Source organism: Podarcis tiliguerta, assembly GCF_965153285.1.
Source record: "Podarcis tiliguerta genome assembly, chromosome: 6".
NCBI lineage: Eukaryota > Metazoa > Chordata > Lepidosauria > Squamata > Lacertidae > Podarcis > Podarcis tiliguerta.
Genome location: NC_139539.1, coordinates 31,786,830 through 31,804,253, shown reverse-complemented (window position 1 = coordinate 31,804,253; position 17,424 = coordinate 31,786,830). Strand labels below are relative to the sequence as shown.

General features: G+C 42.5%; 1 protein-coding gene across 1 annotated transcript in view; it reads left to right on the top strand.

Annotated features, from left to right (window-relative positions):
• The window catches only part of LGR6 (leucine rich repeat containing G protein-coupled receptor 6), a 135,664-nt gene that overhangs the window by 102,808 nt on the left and 15,432 nt on the right, over nucleotides 1-17,424 (top strand). Inside the window, exons 7-11 of the mRNA XM_083444329.1 lie at nucleotides 13,131-13,199; nucleotides 14,389-14,460; nucleotides 14,991-15,062; nucleotides 16,033-16,098; nucleotides 16,950-17,021. Of these exons, the coding sequence (XP_083300455.1) occupies nucleotides 13,131-13,199; nucleotides 14,389-14,460; nucleotides 14,991-15,062; nucleotides 16,033-16,098; nucleotides 16,950-17,021 (351 nt within the window). The remainder of the gene's footprint in view (nucleotides 1-13,130; nucleotides 13,200-14,388; nucleotides 14,461-14,990; nucleotides 15,063-16,032; nucleotides 16,099-16,949; nucleotides 17,022-17,424) is intronic.

The window sequence follows — 17,424 nt, the reverse complement described above, 5'->3', positions numbered from 1 at the left end:
ATGGGTTACAAGTTGTGGAGGCCTGAGATGGATGAGAAAGACCCATGAAAACATAAGAAGTCCACTTCTGGATCAGGCCAAAAGTGCATATCGATTCCAGCTTCCTTTTCTCGCAGTGGCTAACCAGAAGCCTGAGGGATGCCCATAGGCAAGGCATGAGCACAAATAGCACTCAATTCACTGTTATTTCTTGACTGAAGCTAGTCAATCGGGACACAGGAATGCTTTTGCAATATAATGAACAACCTGTATAAATATTAATACAACCACTGTAGTAACCTTATTCTATCACCGTAATCTTATATTCTATGTAATTAGAAAGACCTAAAATTGAAAATCCGTCTCCGTTGAATGACCAGAAAGCCCCCCAAAGTCAATTTTCAAGTTCACTGATTAGGTCCAAAGCCAGCATTATCCATTTACGCAGACTCTAATTCTGTAGCAATGTTATTTTTCTGGTATGAAAACATACCGCTAAATGAGACATACACAAATGTGTACCTGATGATAAGTCAGATAAGAAGCTTTTGAATGGATCAGTTTTATGACTTATTTCAATTAGAATGGCAGTAGCGCTATGCGCTTTGGCAGTGTACAGGAATAAGCTGTGGGGAGCTGGCTGTGAAGACAAAGAGAACATTCTGTTTTTAACCAATTAATCTGTTTTGAAAAAGTTGCACACTCGAGGTATTTAAAGCCTGGAGCACTGGCAGCAGTCTTGTATGCAGTTTGAAGTCCCATTACGCAAGCAATCCTGTAGCATATAATGTAACAAAAAAGTGGGTGGTATGGCAGAATTCCCTACCAATCTCAAGATCGTGGCTTCTATTGCCTGGGAATTGTATCTTGGCTGGAATCAAGCGTCATCACATGACAGTGATTGCAGTCTGGACACATATCATTTATGATATGTTATTTTCTTCCTAATCTTAGCTTTCCCTTTACAGTATCAGATACAAGCTGTTTAAGTGTGATATTCTTGTAATGTTTGTTCCTCTAAATTGCACATGCAGGTTGGGAATTGTATGTATCTGTTTATAGTATAAAGAGACAATGCACTGTACCCAAATATAAAATGAAAGCTGAGCTGAAGTTTCAGCTTTCCTCTCCCACCCCCCTTCTTTAGGAAATGTTTATTCTCATTGAAAAAACATGGGGATCAATAGATGATGTAGTAATTTTTTTTTTGGAAGTTTTATGTTGGTTTTTAATTTAATTTAATTTAATAATAACTTTAAAACATATATATATAGTCCAAAACTTGGTTGCCAAAGTTTACATACATACACACATAGATAATGTTATTTGTATGCTGTCTTTCCATAGTTCAAATCATGCTCGAGGGGAAACATGAAAAAAGCGTGCATAATTACAGTAAAACAAAAGTAGCCATAAACAATAAGTAAGACATTAAAAAAATTCACAATCGAATTGCACAATTTCAACATAAATAATAAAAAATCTAAAATAAGAATGCAGCTTTCCTCTTAAGAGCTGGAGTTAGCAAGAGACTGAGGGAAGCTGGAGTAATGAGTGTATGGAATAAGAGCAAGAAGATGAGGAGGAAATGGGAACGAGAGAAAGGGTGCAGATCTAGGAAAACTGTAATGATACATGGGTAGAAATCTTAGATAGGAAAAAAGCATACTATAATATGCAAGAGGCTAGAAGTAGATTCTGCTCTGACTGTCTGGCCTGTGCCAGTTCTCCAGTTTTTCTAAGCATTGTAAATTGAGCAGGATTAATCCATCCACTTACGGTACAGTTCAATAGGCCTTTCCAGAGGTCATATCCTGGAGTATAAAATGCCAGCCACTGAATGTGAATCTGATTAAACTTTTTATAGTTTCTGACCCCGGGATATGAGCTGTGAAAGAATGTGTTTGTTGTTTGGTAACTGATAGAATTTGACAGATGCTCATGGAATGTAATTTTTGTTTTGCTTATGGTTTTAAGGTCTAAAAGAATTAACTGCTGTTTGAACTTTCATGGTGCATAATGTCTATGTTTCAAATGTGAACCAGGGTCACATTAGAAATCCTTGATAAACTAAAGGGATTTAGCAAATGTGCGTATTCTGTAGTTATTCCCAGTTGTCTGACACATAGCTCATCCTCTGCCCTATCATTTGTGCAGTTTCTGACACAGGTTTGCATGTACCAGTTTAAGCTTCATTTTCCCCTGACCCCTCCCCACTTTTTGTATGAATGGCATGACATTCCAATTGGAACTACCACAATTCCACTCTTCTATTGCTAGAGTTAATTTCCAGTTTCTGTTGCCTTTAGCTAGGTGTTGTTCTACTCTTTTGACAAGGACAGGCAATCAATTGCCATGGGTCTCTGGGGCAATTTGGCTCAGTCATCTCCATCACTTGCCTCCATCACCTTGCTGACAGCTTTCATGCTAATGGTGGCATCATGTCATGTGCTTTAAATGTATACTGTGGAATCTGTAATTTGTACAAGGAAACTGTTCTCCTGTCTCGGAGGAAGGGGGAATCTCATGCTTTTGAGAGGGAGAAAAGCACAGTGGAAGCCAGAGCAATACCTAAAGCTCTTCATGGTCTTTCTGCTCATTCCTGTCCTATCATTTTCAATGTCAACTTCTCCTTGCTGTCTTAGAAAGGACAGCTTTAATGTACAACCTATTCTAGATTCACCTATTCATTCCACAATGCTATCCAAACCATAAAATGAAATTGGATTTGTCTTTACTGCCAACACAGAAATCTGCAGACTTTCATATGGTACTTTCCATAATTCATACTGGCATCTAGCCAACGAAGTCACTCTGGGTGTTTCTGGTAAAACATTCACAGCTATTACATCATTAAAAAGCGCCCACGAGGTTGCTTTAATGGCATACTATCATTTTACCAATATGGAAAGGGAACACCATTCATACAAAATAAGTAAATAAATTGTAGGGGTGCATAGCAAAGATGCATTCAGATCTACTCTTGGTTTCCTAATCTATGTCTATCATTCTGAGCATCACCCAATTATGTGGAATTAGTCCCCTTGGGGTCCCCCCCCCCCCTCTGTAGCTGCAGCCCTGGTGTTCTCTCTCATTCATACAGATTCTTCCTGAATCTGTATAGTGAAGGACCCCCCAGGAGAGTCCAGCTCCCGAAGGCCTACTTTTAGCTTGTTAAATAAATTCAGCCCAAATTGAAACCATATTGAATCCAGAAGCTTCCTCGGCTACAGAACAGACAGCTGAGAACAAACACTTTCCAGAAGCATTAAAGAAAACTAGCTTAGTGTGAGGGGAAGGCCTGGGGGGATTGAGGAGACAGCTGAGTTTTGATCCTATGAAGTGACACTAACATCTTCTCAGGAACAGTGTGGTCACATTCTATGATCATCCTAGGTTTGGGGAGTTAAGAGAAGGGGTGAGCTCTCAGTGTTAAGCTATCTGGGATTCACTGGTTGCAACGTATAGCTAAATGCTCTGTCCTGACAAAGCCTGACCACTAGCAGTTGTCCCACTTCCCAGAAAAAAATCTAAATTTATGGTACCATTTTTGTCAGCAGTGACTCATTTTCCATATGAAGAGGGAAAGCTGATGATACAGGTAAACCACAATCAAAATCTAACTGTTATGTACTGAGGTTCTCACCCTGGGCCAGCAGGGGGATACTGTAGATAGTTATGCAAATGAAGGATCGAAAGTGACGTTCAGTGATTGGATAGTTTTAGAAAGTTGCTACAGTAACGTCATACTGGAGCTCTATATAAGCAGGCTGATTGAGCCCTTCAGTTCAGTTCTGTTCTGGCCTCTGAATAAAGAAGAGTTGTTTGAAGAATCGCTGTATCGTCTGATATGTTCACCTACAACGTAACACTAACCATCTTTCTTTGGGATCAATTTATTTGAGAAGTACACAGGGACTTCTTTCAGTTTCTTGTATGAACAAGGCACTCTTCATTAACCTGTCATGCTGAGGTTTATCACATTATGACATAAGAGTGATCCCATTTCACTATGGAGAATGTGTAGCAAAAATATCCTTTAAAAATTATTTAATTCAAGGGGGAGTTGTTATCCCAGGATAGCAAGCCTGGAATACCAACTTCTAAAACTTAGCTATGTAAAAACAACTTCAGAGTCAAAGCAGATTCCCATGTAACTTCATGCGAAATTTCCTGGGAAATTTTAGCCGGAATGGATTCTTGCTGATTTGACTTGAGCTAAATTTCTGTAATGCTTAACTCCATGATCCTTCTCCCCATTCCCAGTTATACCTCACATTTTGTACTCTTTGAATGTGGCACTCACCCATAATATTTGCACTGCCCAGATGTGGGCACATGCCCACTCCAAAAAAGGTGCTCACTAAAACACTTACTGGCGGCCAAAATTATTGGAAAATATCAGCTAACAATGTAGAAATAACGCCCTAGCAAAAAGTCTGGAAGTGCTATGGACCCTTTTTTCTGCTTTCTTGGGCAACAACTGTCACAGAGTTACAGCAGCAGTCCGAATTACTGGAAGGGGCTGGAAACAGTATGAAACTAAACAGAAAATTTCCAGCTCCAATTTCTGATCTTACTGCATCTGTAGGTTTATTAGCTTCAAATTTGTGGTGTTCTGTGGAAGAGTTTATGGTTCCATATAGGTTTTTTCCCCCCTTGGCTTCCTAGGCAGAACCACTAATAGCCTCTAAGAGGCAGAAAATTGAGCTGAGGCTATCTGTTTTCGTCTCTCTCACTCTCCGGCCCCTCAAGAGTTATTATTAGTTCCAGGCTGTGTGTCATTGGTTCAAACAAATCACTCTGGCAGGCCTGTCTGGCAGTCATCATTTTGCTACTGTCGATTTACTTTTACTCTTAAATAAACATTGATCGAGGTGTTCTAAATATGGGTCCATGGAAGCTCTCTAGAACAATAACAAGCTCAGTTAGCCTGCTGCTTTTCCAGGAGACCAGGCGGAGTTTTAAGAGGTTCCTCTTTAAAAAGCAGGAATAGGTGAAAAACCTGAACAGGCAGCTCTGAATGTGGTTAAGCGAGTAAGGGTTTTATAGCTGTACCCCTCACACCCATTTCCCCCACCCACCTTTGGCAGAAGACTGAGCTTCAAGAAAGACCATTAACATGGACAAGAGACTCTTTTCATATACTGGTTTATTTCTATTTGGAGTTCTCTGGAGTGAAGCAGAACGTAGCGTTGCTATTGTCTGCCAATTTTCGGAGGGGGGGGAATATTTTAGTTTTATAGAATTACATGAACATTCTATCGTTGGAGCTATTAAGCAAGGGAGTGCTCATCCAACAATATTTTATTTTATTTTTAAGTAAGGAAGACATGAGCAAGTCCTGTCAGGGAGTTCGGCTACTCAACATAATTAATGTCCCAGGCGCAGTCCCAGTTGGTGGGTCACACAACGCTTTCCAAACTACAGTTGTGTTATAAATTATAGTGCTGGCCAGAGAGAAAACTGTGTTTTCCCAACAATGATACAGCGTTCTTCCAGACAGGGACATAATGGGCCATTCGGCTATTGCAAACAGGTTGTTGACAACAGGTTGTTGTATGTTTTTTAAATGAATTTCCAAAGAAAGTGGGGTTAAATGGGGGCAGAAGAAATACGTTGTTTGAATGCCCACAAAGTCATGTGGACTCTGTGACAATGCAGTTCCAAGTGCTGTGAAAATGCAGCATCCACCAAGACAACTATAGAGCCGTTGCACCAAAAAAAGTTCTTAGTATAACATTCTGTTTTTCCCACGATGTTGACCATTGACTATACAGTGGTACCTCGGGTTAAGAACGTACCGGTAATTCGTTCTGGAGGTCTGTTCTTAACTTGAAACTGTTCTTAACCTGAGGTACCACTTTAGCTAATGGGGCCTCCCACTACTGCCACCGCGCAATTTCTGTTCTCATCCTGAGGTAAAATTCTTAACCCAAGGTACTATTTCTGGGTTAGTGGAGTCTGTAACCTGAAGCATCTGTAACCCAAGTGTCTGTAACTTGCTGCATTTTAAGATGCTAATGGATTCGCAGCCTTAGTAGATTCTGCAGCCTGATGTTTTCCCACCTTAGTGCAAATATTTTCCCCTGTTTCGTTTTGTCTGATTTGGATTTGAACAGCCCCATGGACAGAAAGGTGGTCTAAAAGCTAAGCCAGGCCACTTCACAATCTTTTTTGATGACTCTTTCTCCATATTTAGCAATTTAGATGAAATGTTTTGGGGAGGGTTATGGGTATATGGTTGCAATTACGCAAATACATCCCAAAGATTTGCTCCAGGACACTGATGGGAAAGCTGGAAATGAAATAGTAACTCACCAATGCTAACATAATGTCATCTTTTGTGACATTACACTGATGCTGCAGCTAGAACACTTCGTCCTAAGCATTTATTTGTTGGCCCAGAAAGCCTCTAGACTGGCCTATAAAGAACTCTTATAGAGTTGTTTTGCTATAAGGAATGGCCTTGTCAAGCTATCACCTACGCAGGACTAGTTAAAAAATGGAGTAAATCAAGGTAGACTTTTCCATTGCAGATGAGGTTGGGGCTTGTGCCAGCCTTATCTGATCCTTCCAAACTCTGTTCTCAGTACCAGAGCTTTACCCTGAGTATAGCTTATGCAGTAAGAATAGGTTCTGAGTGCATATTCCTCAACAATGAGTAAATAAAGAGAATGCTGGAGAAGCTCTGACGGAGTTGTTGCAGACCCACTCACAGTGTACCCTACCCCACAGGCGAAGGCAGTAAGCAATGATAGGTGGAACAATCCTGACACAACTTTATGGGGTTAAAAATTGGTCACAGCCTTATCAATCACAGACATAGGTAGGCTTAGGCTTAGATTTCGGCTGTGTATCCACTACAGTGGTACCTTGGGTTACAGACGCTTCAGGTTACATACGCTTCAGGTTACAGACTCCGCTAATCCAGAAATAGTACCTCAGGTTAAGAACTTTGCTTCAGGATGAGAACAGAAATTGTGCTCCAGCGGCGCGGCGGCAGCAGGAGGCCCCATTAGCTAAAGTGGTGCTTCAGGTTAAGAACAGTTTCAGGTTAAGAACGGACCTCCGGAACGAATTAAGTACTTAACCCGAGGTACCACTGTATCAGCCTCCCAGGGGAAGGCTGAAGTTTGTACAGGATTGTGCCTGAATTATGGGCAAGCTCAAGACACCGGTCAACTAAGCTGATACTCCCCAGACCTCTACTGGAATCTCCAAGGCCCTTTGGCTCCCCGCTTGGCTTCAGGACAGAAACTTCCACTCAGACCCCTCTACCAGGGTACCCTGAGGTCACACCTGCTTGATGTCAGGGTGATGAACCAAATCACCCAGAACTGGACTAAAGATTCCACCCAATGCCTTGTCTGCCGAAAGTTGTGGCGATTCTTATGAGGAATGCAAGAAAGAAAGGAAAAAGCCAACAGGCCTGATTTGTTTGCAAGCAAATTCAAATACAGTGACCATTTGAATCGCAGCAAGGTGATTCATATATAAGGTGCCTCAAGAACAGCATATGGGGTGGATGGGTTGCTCTTCTGCTGACCATTCTGCCCATCTCCAGCGAAGCCGGCCGTTACCCTTTGACGCCAGACCAGAGTGAAGACTTGCTGCAGTCTTCAGCCAATGCCCCACCCCTTGCCGAGGCTGATTGGGCAAAATTATTGGGCAGGGAATTCCAGGGTCCCTTGCAGCCATCTGAGGAAGATCCCAATGGTTGGCCACAAGGCCAAAAGAATTTTTCTCCTCTGGTGGGGTGGGAGGTGGGAATCATGATGGGCCTCAACCACTGCCCACCCCAAAACTGCGTAAGTGGCCCTTTCTGGTCAGGATTGAGCTCCTGCATCTCTTTTTGTAGAAATTAAGCATTGAAGTAGTCTAGTGGAAACTAAAGTATTATTCTGAAGGAAATCTTAAGTCTTAAATTGGTAGCAAAGCTATATTGCAAGGGTTTCTCAAGCAGCTCTTTCATATTTTGCATTGCTCAGTGCTAGCATTCCTAAGAGCAAGCTCTAAGAAAGGGCTTTTGTGCGTCTCCGTTCATTTGCATTTTGGTATAACTTTTGCCCCTCTAGCAAGTGCATTCCCAAATAGAGTTCAGGAATGGCACCCCTATTCAGAGGGATCTGCTGAAAAATACAGTAATTTTCTCTCTGCCAAGCAGAAACTGAGAGGTTATCCAGATAGGCTCTCAACATAAGTGAAGAATGCCAATGCTTATTCGGAAAGAACTATTCTTGTATGTGCTTGCATGCTGCTTGATATGCAATCAAAAATTACAACTGTCAATTAAAGCCTGTGAAAGTGCTTGGAAGAGCAACTGAAAAAGCAAATGAGCGGCTTACGTTTTACTAATTATATTAGCTATCAATTGATGTTTTGTTTTTACTAGTTCTAACATGGATCGTGTCAAAAATTGTCAGACTTTTCATGTTCATGGGAGAGGCTGCTTGGAGGACTAGACCGTCATAATGGAAATATTATATTTCACAATTCCCCACCCTGCATTCATAGGAATTCCATTAGTTATGGAAATTTTGATCTAAGCAAGCGCTATATCAACAATTGCAACCCAATACAGTCATCCCTTTAAAGGCGCCTCCAGACTGTTGCTATTTTTGAGTGGGATTCAATCACATATTGGCAAACTCAGGTTGTGCAATTACAGTGGGAAGATCTTGTGCAAGGAACCTACTTCCCAAAAAGATCAGCCTTTTTTTTTTTTTTTTTTTTTTTGCAATAAGGAAAATGATGGGAAAATGCAGTGGAAAGTGTGGGGTAACACTTGCTCTGATGTAACACCATCTAGTCTTCCCACAAACCAATTGGAGTGAATGCTCTGTAGCTGATGTCTGATCTCCCTGCAAACACATCAGGATAAATGTAAACATTATCATCATCATCATCATCATCCACTCTTCACCACATGGTCTCAGGAAAGGGCGCAGCAATTCAAAATATTGAAAACAATTAAAAACAAATCAGACAATATTCCAAGTACACAACGTTCCAAGTGCCATTGCATCATAGATTTGTGCAATGGCTTTATGATAATGGCAGTTTTATTGTCAGTTCCTTTCCTAATAAACCCTAATATGGATTTTAAAATATATATATATCGTGTCACAACAGGCACTTTCCAGTCCTTCAGTATGGAGGCTGATCTTAGGGACAAGTTACATATTTTTTGTTAAAAGATGAGCAATTTAACACTGTAGTTCTTTAAGAACTTTCAGGAAGATGTCATCTGAACACAGTGATTTTTCCATTTTCCATTTGTCAATAAGGTCTAAGCCTTTGTCCTTTATCACCACTATTTTCCTCAGTTCCTCCGATTCCCTTCTTGAGAAAGTTAGTTCAAGCACAAGTGATCTGCCCTACGTCTCTCACTGTGTAAACAGAATGCAGAGAATTCGTTCAGCTTCTCTGTAATGTCCTTGTCTTCCTTTAGCACACCTTTTACTCCTTGTTGTCTAAAGACCAACCACCACCTTAGCCAGTTTCCTCTTTCTAATGTATTTAAATATTTTATTGGTGATGGTCATTATGTTTAAAATGATGTGCTCCTCAAATACTACTACTAATAATAATAATAATTGCACCCATTGTTGTCTGTTTACATTTCTTTTGCTAAAGTTTGTGTTCCTTTTTGTTCTGTTCATTTGGGCAAGACTTCATTTTCCTGGACCACAATTTCTTCCACTCTTCTTGAGGCATGACTTCTCCCCTTAGCACACTGCTTCACTGGACACCTTTTTAAAAAGCTCTCCCAACCCCACACATTTCCTTCCCTATTTCCTTTGTACCAATTCTTCAAACCCCATTTTCCCTCAAGCCCATCATTCACTAACCTCCCCACTTCCTGTGGAGATATGATGTAACCAGTAGTGCCTTTATCTTATCCGAGCATTTTAGTCAACCTCTGCCAGGAGATTCACCACCACTGCAAAATCTTACAGAGCATTAGATTATAAAATGATTAGCCATAGTTTTGGGGTTTTTTTAACAGTGTGTATTGCTTAGGCTGTTCTCAAAAGCAGTGCTTTTATCTGAATTTTCATTTGTCCACGTCTGTAACTGAAGGAAAAGATATAGTGAGAAGATAGTACATCCAATATAAAAATGGATCTTTCCCATTACGCACCTCCCTGTAACAAGTGAGACATTTAAGACTCACCTGTTTTCACTTGAGAAAACACCATTGTAGTAGTGAAGTTTGAAATTAGAATGTCATAGAAGACTGACGCCTTTAAAAATTGGGAAATATTTCTGGTCACAAGTGGAGTATGCTTACCTCAACTGCAATCAAATACCTTAAGCACACTGAGCAAAGAGTTTTGTGGTCATTACAGCACTAGATTTCATGGACCAGAGCTATCTTCAGTTGCATGAAGTGTGATTCATTTTTCAGGTATACATACCCTGGATGTAATGGTGTGTTTGTGTGTGTGTCACTGTTGGGATTAAGTGTCAATGGGATGCAACAAGTATAGTCTGACAGCTCAGTCAAAGCTCAAATATATGTAAAATGACCCTTTGCAGCAACAGTGGTTGGTGACAACAGAATTGTTTTAGCATTGCTGAGAAAATTCACTCCTATAGTGGAACAGGAAACCATTATCTCTACATAGACCCAAATGAATAGAATTGAATTTTTAATGTTGCAGTTTCACACTGGCATTTCTCGTTGAAGTTCCTTTGTTCCAGGGTAGCCACTTTACAGTGTGTGTGTGTGAATATCTGAGATGTTCACCTACTAGTCTGTTGTATTGGGGTCTCTGAGTTTAAGTAGGTGTTATAGCATATGGATCTAACTGCATGCAAACACTTTTGACACTGATTTGTGTTACATGGTGCTTCTTTCCACTGCTAATAAGAGGCATGTCTAGCCCTGCCTACAATGGATAAGGGCACAGGGGAGTTACAGGGTAATTATGAGGCAGTGGTTGTGGGGGAGAAAGGAGGGAAGTGGGCGTTACTAGGCAATTAGACGGCAAATCCCATTTAATTCCAGAGTAAATTAATGGTTGTTTCTGTCCTTTAACCACAATCCCATTCATGTGGTAATTACTTTGGGGTCCATTAAGTGCAATTACAAAGTAATCCACAGGAGCCAGTAATTACTCAAAGGTTCTAAGATATTCACCAATTAAAACCCACTGGGCTACCATGTAAATAGAAATGGTCACATGGCATTTATGAGTCAGGATAGTTCCCTGCAACGTGTTTTATTGTGCTGGCTTCTTCTATGAATGGGACAATGAGGCGATGGGTAGTACATAATCTACACAGCAGCAAGTACCTCATTGGCCGTTTCAGACCAGAGAAATCCAGCGTGAATTACTTGTTCTGTTTCTTTTCTTGTGGATCACCCACCCTGTTCAGATGGCATCATATTCTTTGGGTTAAGTTTAGCTAGGAGCTTCTCTCGTCTATCTTCATCACTGGCTCGGAAATACAGATAGAGACATTTCTCCTGTAAATGGTCATCACTCTCTCAACAATTGAATTAAACCTTTTGGGGGTGAGGGAACACTATATTAGTTGAAAATTTCAATCCAAATACAGTAGGAGGGTTAACACACTCTGACCACTGCAAAGCATAATTAATGTTGGGGCCTTCTTGCATGTAACTCATGATATATCTCATTTCCCCTTGGAGAATTAGTGGTGCTTTCAGGTGTTATAGTCACTCAATGTGACATGTGACAAACATGGCATGCCAACACCACCTTCCCATAAAAATGTATTTAGGCCTGTGCCATCCCCCACCCCCCATTCCTTGTTGTAACAATGGCAATAATATATAAAATGGCAATAATGTATAAAAATGTATTTTTCACACCATTGGCATGCTGCCAGTGTTGCATAGTTCACATATCCTCCTCCTAATGAGAGGGCATGTGTGTTTCATCTTAGAATTACTGGTATGTTTCAGTCTCCCTTCTGTTAGTGACTGAAAGTAAATGGAGCTGTGCTTTGCAAGACTGGCTTGTGTGGCTTTGCCCTCAAATAACAAATGGGTGAAGGGAGCCTGCCATAGCCTTTCCTTAAAACCACAGGTGGACAACATCGTGTCCTCCAGATGTTTTAATCATCACCACCATTTTATTTGTATGCCATCTTTCTACAAAAAAGAATGACTGCTCAAAGCAGCTTACACAGTGGCGGAGCTAGCTGCTCGGGCACCCGGAGCGGCACACATGCCGGGCACCCAGAGGCGATCCACCCAGGGGATAGGGTGATCGTCACGGTGGCAATCCTCCCAGGGAGGATTTTTCACCCCCCTCCCTCTGGGATGGCACCCGGGGCAGACCGCCCCACTTCCTACGCCCCTGAGCTTACAACAAAGAAAACAAGAAAATCAACTATTACGAAAACAATTTTTTGACATAACAAAGCAATAGCCTAACAGCAAATATCGTAACACCAAAACACAACATTTCACTTGCAACAAGATTGCATCGTCATCTTAATTTTATTGGTTTTGAACTACAATTCCCATCATCCCTGGCTATTGACTGTGCTGGCTGGCGATGATGACAGTTACTGACTGCACAGCATTGGAGGGACGATGACTCGTTGGCCACCTATGCCTCTTGTTTTCTTTAAAGTAGCCATAACATAACTTACCTTGGCAATAGCTGCTCCCTGCCCTTGTAGGCTACAGCTGCTGCTTCCCCTTTTCTCTGAAAACCGGGCAAGGCCAAGCAAGCTGTGAAGAAAGCACTCTGTTTGAAAATGCATTAAATAATTTCCTCTTCCTTTTGCTTGGTTTTAGAAATGTGTTTGAGAGGAGGACGGTGGTGGTGGTGATGAGTGTAGGATAGACTGGTAGAATGCCAAGTCCTAGAAGGGCAGCTAAGATGCATCAGAGGGAGTAGCTCAGATAGGGATGTTGGGGGTCCAGGATGGTGGCATTACTAGAGGTCTCTGGAGCTTGGCTTAGGCCTGATTTGTCTCCTAACAGGGAATATTCCAGCATTTCTTTGATATTGTGTTTCCAGACATGGGTGGCTGGATAAACATACTTGGAAAGCTCATCTCCAGTGCATAATGACTGTGTTTTTCCAAGCCTTTGGAATGTGTCACACTCTGCTGAGCTTTTCTAGCTTTCTTAATGATGCCTTTGCTTTTCTCTCTCCCAGGGACCTAAATTATAATGAGTTGGTGGAATTCCCAGTGGCCATTAGGACACTCGGCCGACTTCAAGAGCTGTAAGGCATTTCTTTTGCTTTCCTCGAGGAAGAATTCTCAGAGATAATCTGGCTCCAGCTTTAATGTGGACAGAACTGCCATTCCAAATGCTAATGTGCATTCCTCTTTCACCAGGCCTCTCATAAATTCAGCATGCCCCTCTCCCCACACTGCAATAAATGCCTCACGGATGTCATTAGTGCCAAATAGAGTTTCCAAAGTTGTGGTACCAGTGGGCAGATCGCCATGGGGTGTAATAACTATGGCCTTTGGCCAAACACATGAGACTCGCACACAAGCACACCTCCGCAGAGAACTGCTGAAGGCCCACAGCACTGATGGGACGGGCATATTTTGCTGTGCCAGTTTCTGCAGCCCCTGCTGCTTTCCCCCTCTAGGGCTATGTTCCTTCAGAAGAAGCTTTGAGGCTCTAATTATTACCCTCAGTGGAGCATTCTCATTTTCCACCTCACTAAGGTCCATTCATTCTTCCAGGACATGGGCAATTTCTGGCTTTCCAGGAAACAGACGTGCATTGTGGGTAATAGGCTTCTCAGCCCTTAGGATGTGTTCAGATGGTCCTAATTTGGGGGTGGCATGCACTGTCTCAGTGTTTCCAGTTTCCAAAATCCACATATCTGGGGTGTTTCAACTGTACTGGTTCCCACCAAATTACTGTGTCCCAGGATAGGGGCCTAGACTGTGAAGCTTACGTTGTTAGCTTGCCAAGAGCACAGGGGGTGTCTTTTGTACTTATTTGCATATATTCTGCATACATTATAACTGCTGTTTGTGATGTCAGGTTTGACCAATGCTGCTAATTCAGTTCGGCTTCATTAAATGGTTTTGTCCTATCTTTGCATCTCAAAAAACTGGTATGCATGCACATACGCTGTAAAGAGGCTAAATTACTTTGAGCTTCATAGAGAATTGGTGAAGTCCATATATTAAGAAATAAAATATGGTAATCATGGCCATGTAATGGGCATGTGTCTGTTTTGCAGCATGTATAGAAACAACAGGAGGGAAAACATAAGTGGTGAAGGCTTCCTGCCACATCTTCACAAATGCAATGGACTACATTGAAGAGTCACACACTATCCATGTAGTAAATTTTATGTTGTGAGAAAGCTAACTTCAGACTTTCTATGTTTAAACAATACTTCTGTGTTCTAATCCTTAACCACCCTGTGTCTTCTTGCTCAACAGGGGCTTCCATAACAACAACATCAAGGCTATTCCAGAGAAGGCGTTTGCTGGGAATCCATTGCTCCAGATTATGTAAGCAATAGGAATATGAAACCCAATATCACTGCATAACCCCACCACGCTTTTCTTCATCCATATCAGTGCAGGTCCCCTTTCAGCCACTGGAAGATAGGAAAATGTATGTGAGGTGCAAAGGAAACTCCTGAAGGAGCCGCCCAAATATGCTTTTCAGGCAGTTTTCCACTTTCGTTCATGGTGCTGCTTTTTTTAGAATTACTCTGTGGCAGGCAAAGCTTGTCATTAGCTGGACAGACTATGTCAGAGCTTCGTTACTGTAGAAACTTGACTAGGCAAAGGGTATTCTTGGGTCAGCTGGAAAAACATTCTTCACTTTTCCCCTGGGTCTTAGACCACAGTGACACAACTCGTACCTGCTTTCGCCCTATTTCCCCAGATGTGATAGACTTCTATATCCCACATGGTGCAGCTCTTTTAATTCTATCCCAGTCATCTTCCTTAGTAGTATTCATACAAGCAACAGGGAAGAGACCAGGCCTTCCCTGCATATATTGGCATCAACTGTGTCTTCTCCTCTTCTACAGGACTTTGACCCGGGCTGGCATCCGTTTGCTTCCTGGAGGAATGTGCCAGCAGCTGCCCAGCCTACGAGTTCTGTAAGTTACAAACATGCTTCCCTTTCTTGCTAGGGCTCTTGGCAGGCATATTTCCTGCCAACACAGGAAGCCATGGCTCCCTGTTGCTGACCAGTCTGGCACAGAAGTGTACTGGGCAGCCATGGCACATTTTCCACCCTTCTGCTTTCTCCATTCCAGGGAGCTAGCATTAATGGGCTTTCTGGAAATCATATTGTGTCGCTTCAGTTCCATCTGTAGTCATATGGAATATCACTCTTAATCCCTGAATTTAATGAACACCAGTATCAGGATATATTGGGTTAAGAATATCGTGGGGATGAGTGGGTGGAAAAAAAGGGGCAGAGATTATCCAGGATTAAGATCAAAGTTTGCCTTTTGCACATATTGAAAGAAGTGCTGGACTGAAAAATCGCAGATGCTGGAGTGGCATCTACAGCTCTTGCGTAGTCCTCAGCTAACACACAATACATTAAACTGTGGTGTTTTTCAGTTAGACGTCCCCAGATGTTGTTGGACTATAATCCCCCAGTCATTTTAGCCAGTGATCAGGGATTGTAGGTGTTGTACTTGAGCAAAATCCTTGGGACACAAGGTTGAAGAACACTGGTTTCAAGTGATGTAACAGCATCATGCAGAAGTATGCTTTATACCCACCCATATGTCAACTTAGATAGCCACCAAGTAGTAGCCAGTTACTGCTGTGTTTTTGCCTTTTTTTGGTGAGTTGGACACAGAAAGAAGCTAAATTGAACAGAGGAAGGGTTGAATAATCTAGGGATAATATCAGGAAACTGGGCATATAAATGAATGAAAGGACTGGTGCCAAGCATGGGGTGGGTGCAAAGAGGATATTACCTGTCTCTGGGGTTTCCTGCTTCCCCAGCTGCATAGCCTGGGGACACCCACTCCTTTCCTCAAAACCAAATACATTCCAAGAGGGCCTTCAAGAAGGAAGGCTTTGTTCTAACTTTCGTTGTTTTCCCCACAGTGAGCTCTCGCACAATCAAATTGAGGAGCTACCCAGTTTCCACCACTGCCAGAAGTTGGAAGAGATGTGAGTAACTCTTGCTTCGGGGCAAGCTGAGGTGGAATCCCCAAGCCTGCACAACAAGTTAAGCAGTCTGGAGGTGGATAAACAGTCTGGAGATGGGTGCTGTAGCACAGGATCTTCCTGGGGTTTAATAACATCTCTGGGTTTCTTGTGCCCTGTGTATAACTTTTTGCATGAATGCTTGAAGCAGCAGAGGAAGCTGCCTTATGCAAAGCCAGGCTGTTGGTCCATCTAGCTCAGTCTTGTCTGCTCTGGCTGGCAGTGGCTCTCCAGGGTTGCAGGCAGGAGCTTTTCCCAGCCTGACCTATCAGGCTGAGACCTTCTGAAGGGAAGGCAGATGCTCTGCCACTGAACATAAAATAGTTTTGAGGGATTTCAGGTTGAGAAGGTCAGGGCAAAACAGACCAGTGAGTATGAGGGCACTGAGTCTCTGCTTTCCCAAGAGTTCCCTTCTCCCCACCCACATGGTATTCCCATGGGTGGGAGCACCAGCTGGTGACACCGAACCCTGCAGGCTTCATAGTGTGAGCAGATGCTGCAGAGGCCTGGGAACTGTTGGTATAAAGAAACCTTGGTGCTTGTAACTGCCGCCCCCCCCACCCTGCCTCCCTCAAGCACACATTTTATTTGAAGGGGGCACTGTCGCAGGCCTGAGGCAGTATGCAGGGAAAGGGGTGGGTGGCAAGGAGTTGTTTTGTCTCTTGATCCACTTTCCCCTTGAAATCTGAACCCCTTTTCAAGCCTGAATAGAAATAAACCTTCATGGCAGTCCTCCTTTCTTCTGCTGCCAGTGAGGATGGAGATCTCTGTGAAGCAAGTCTCCCTCTCTCATTTCAGCCTCTCTGTCTTTGCAGTGGCCTTCAGCACAACCGCATCCGCAAAATTGGAGCAGACACCTTTGGGCAGCTCACAGCCTTGCGCTCCATGTGAGTACAGCTTGCTGGGAAGCATCAGAGGTTTTTATTTTAGTGGAGTAGTTCATGATTGCAGACGCAGCCGTACAAAGATCTATTCAAAACAAGCCTGCCATGCCAGCCCATGGACACACAACAGCCCATTCTTGTGATGACATCTACCTTGCCCCCACCAACCGAAAAAAAAGGAGCAGCAGCACTGAGTGGAATATATAGTTCAATGTGTTGGGCCCAGCTCTAAGTCTGCAAAAGTACCAGATACAGATGAATTTAAAATATTGTTGCAGAAGTTGGGTGCCACCCCCACTCTCTGCCAAGCCAGTAGCAAGATTCCAGGGGATTTCAGGCACTCACCCAGGGTTTGTGCTCCTTTGGAAGCTTGAAGACACAGCGAAGACTGTCGTGGCTTTAATAA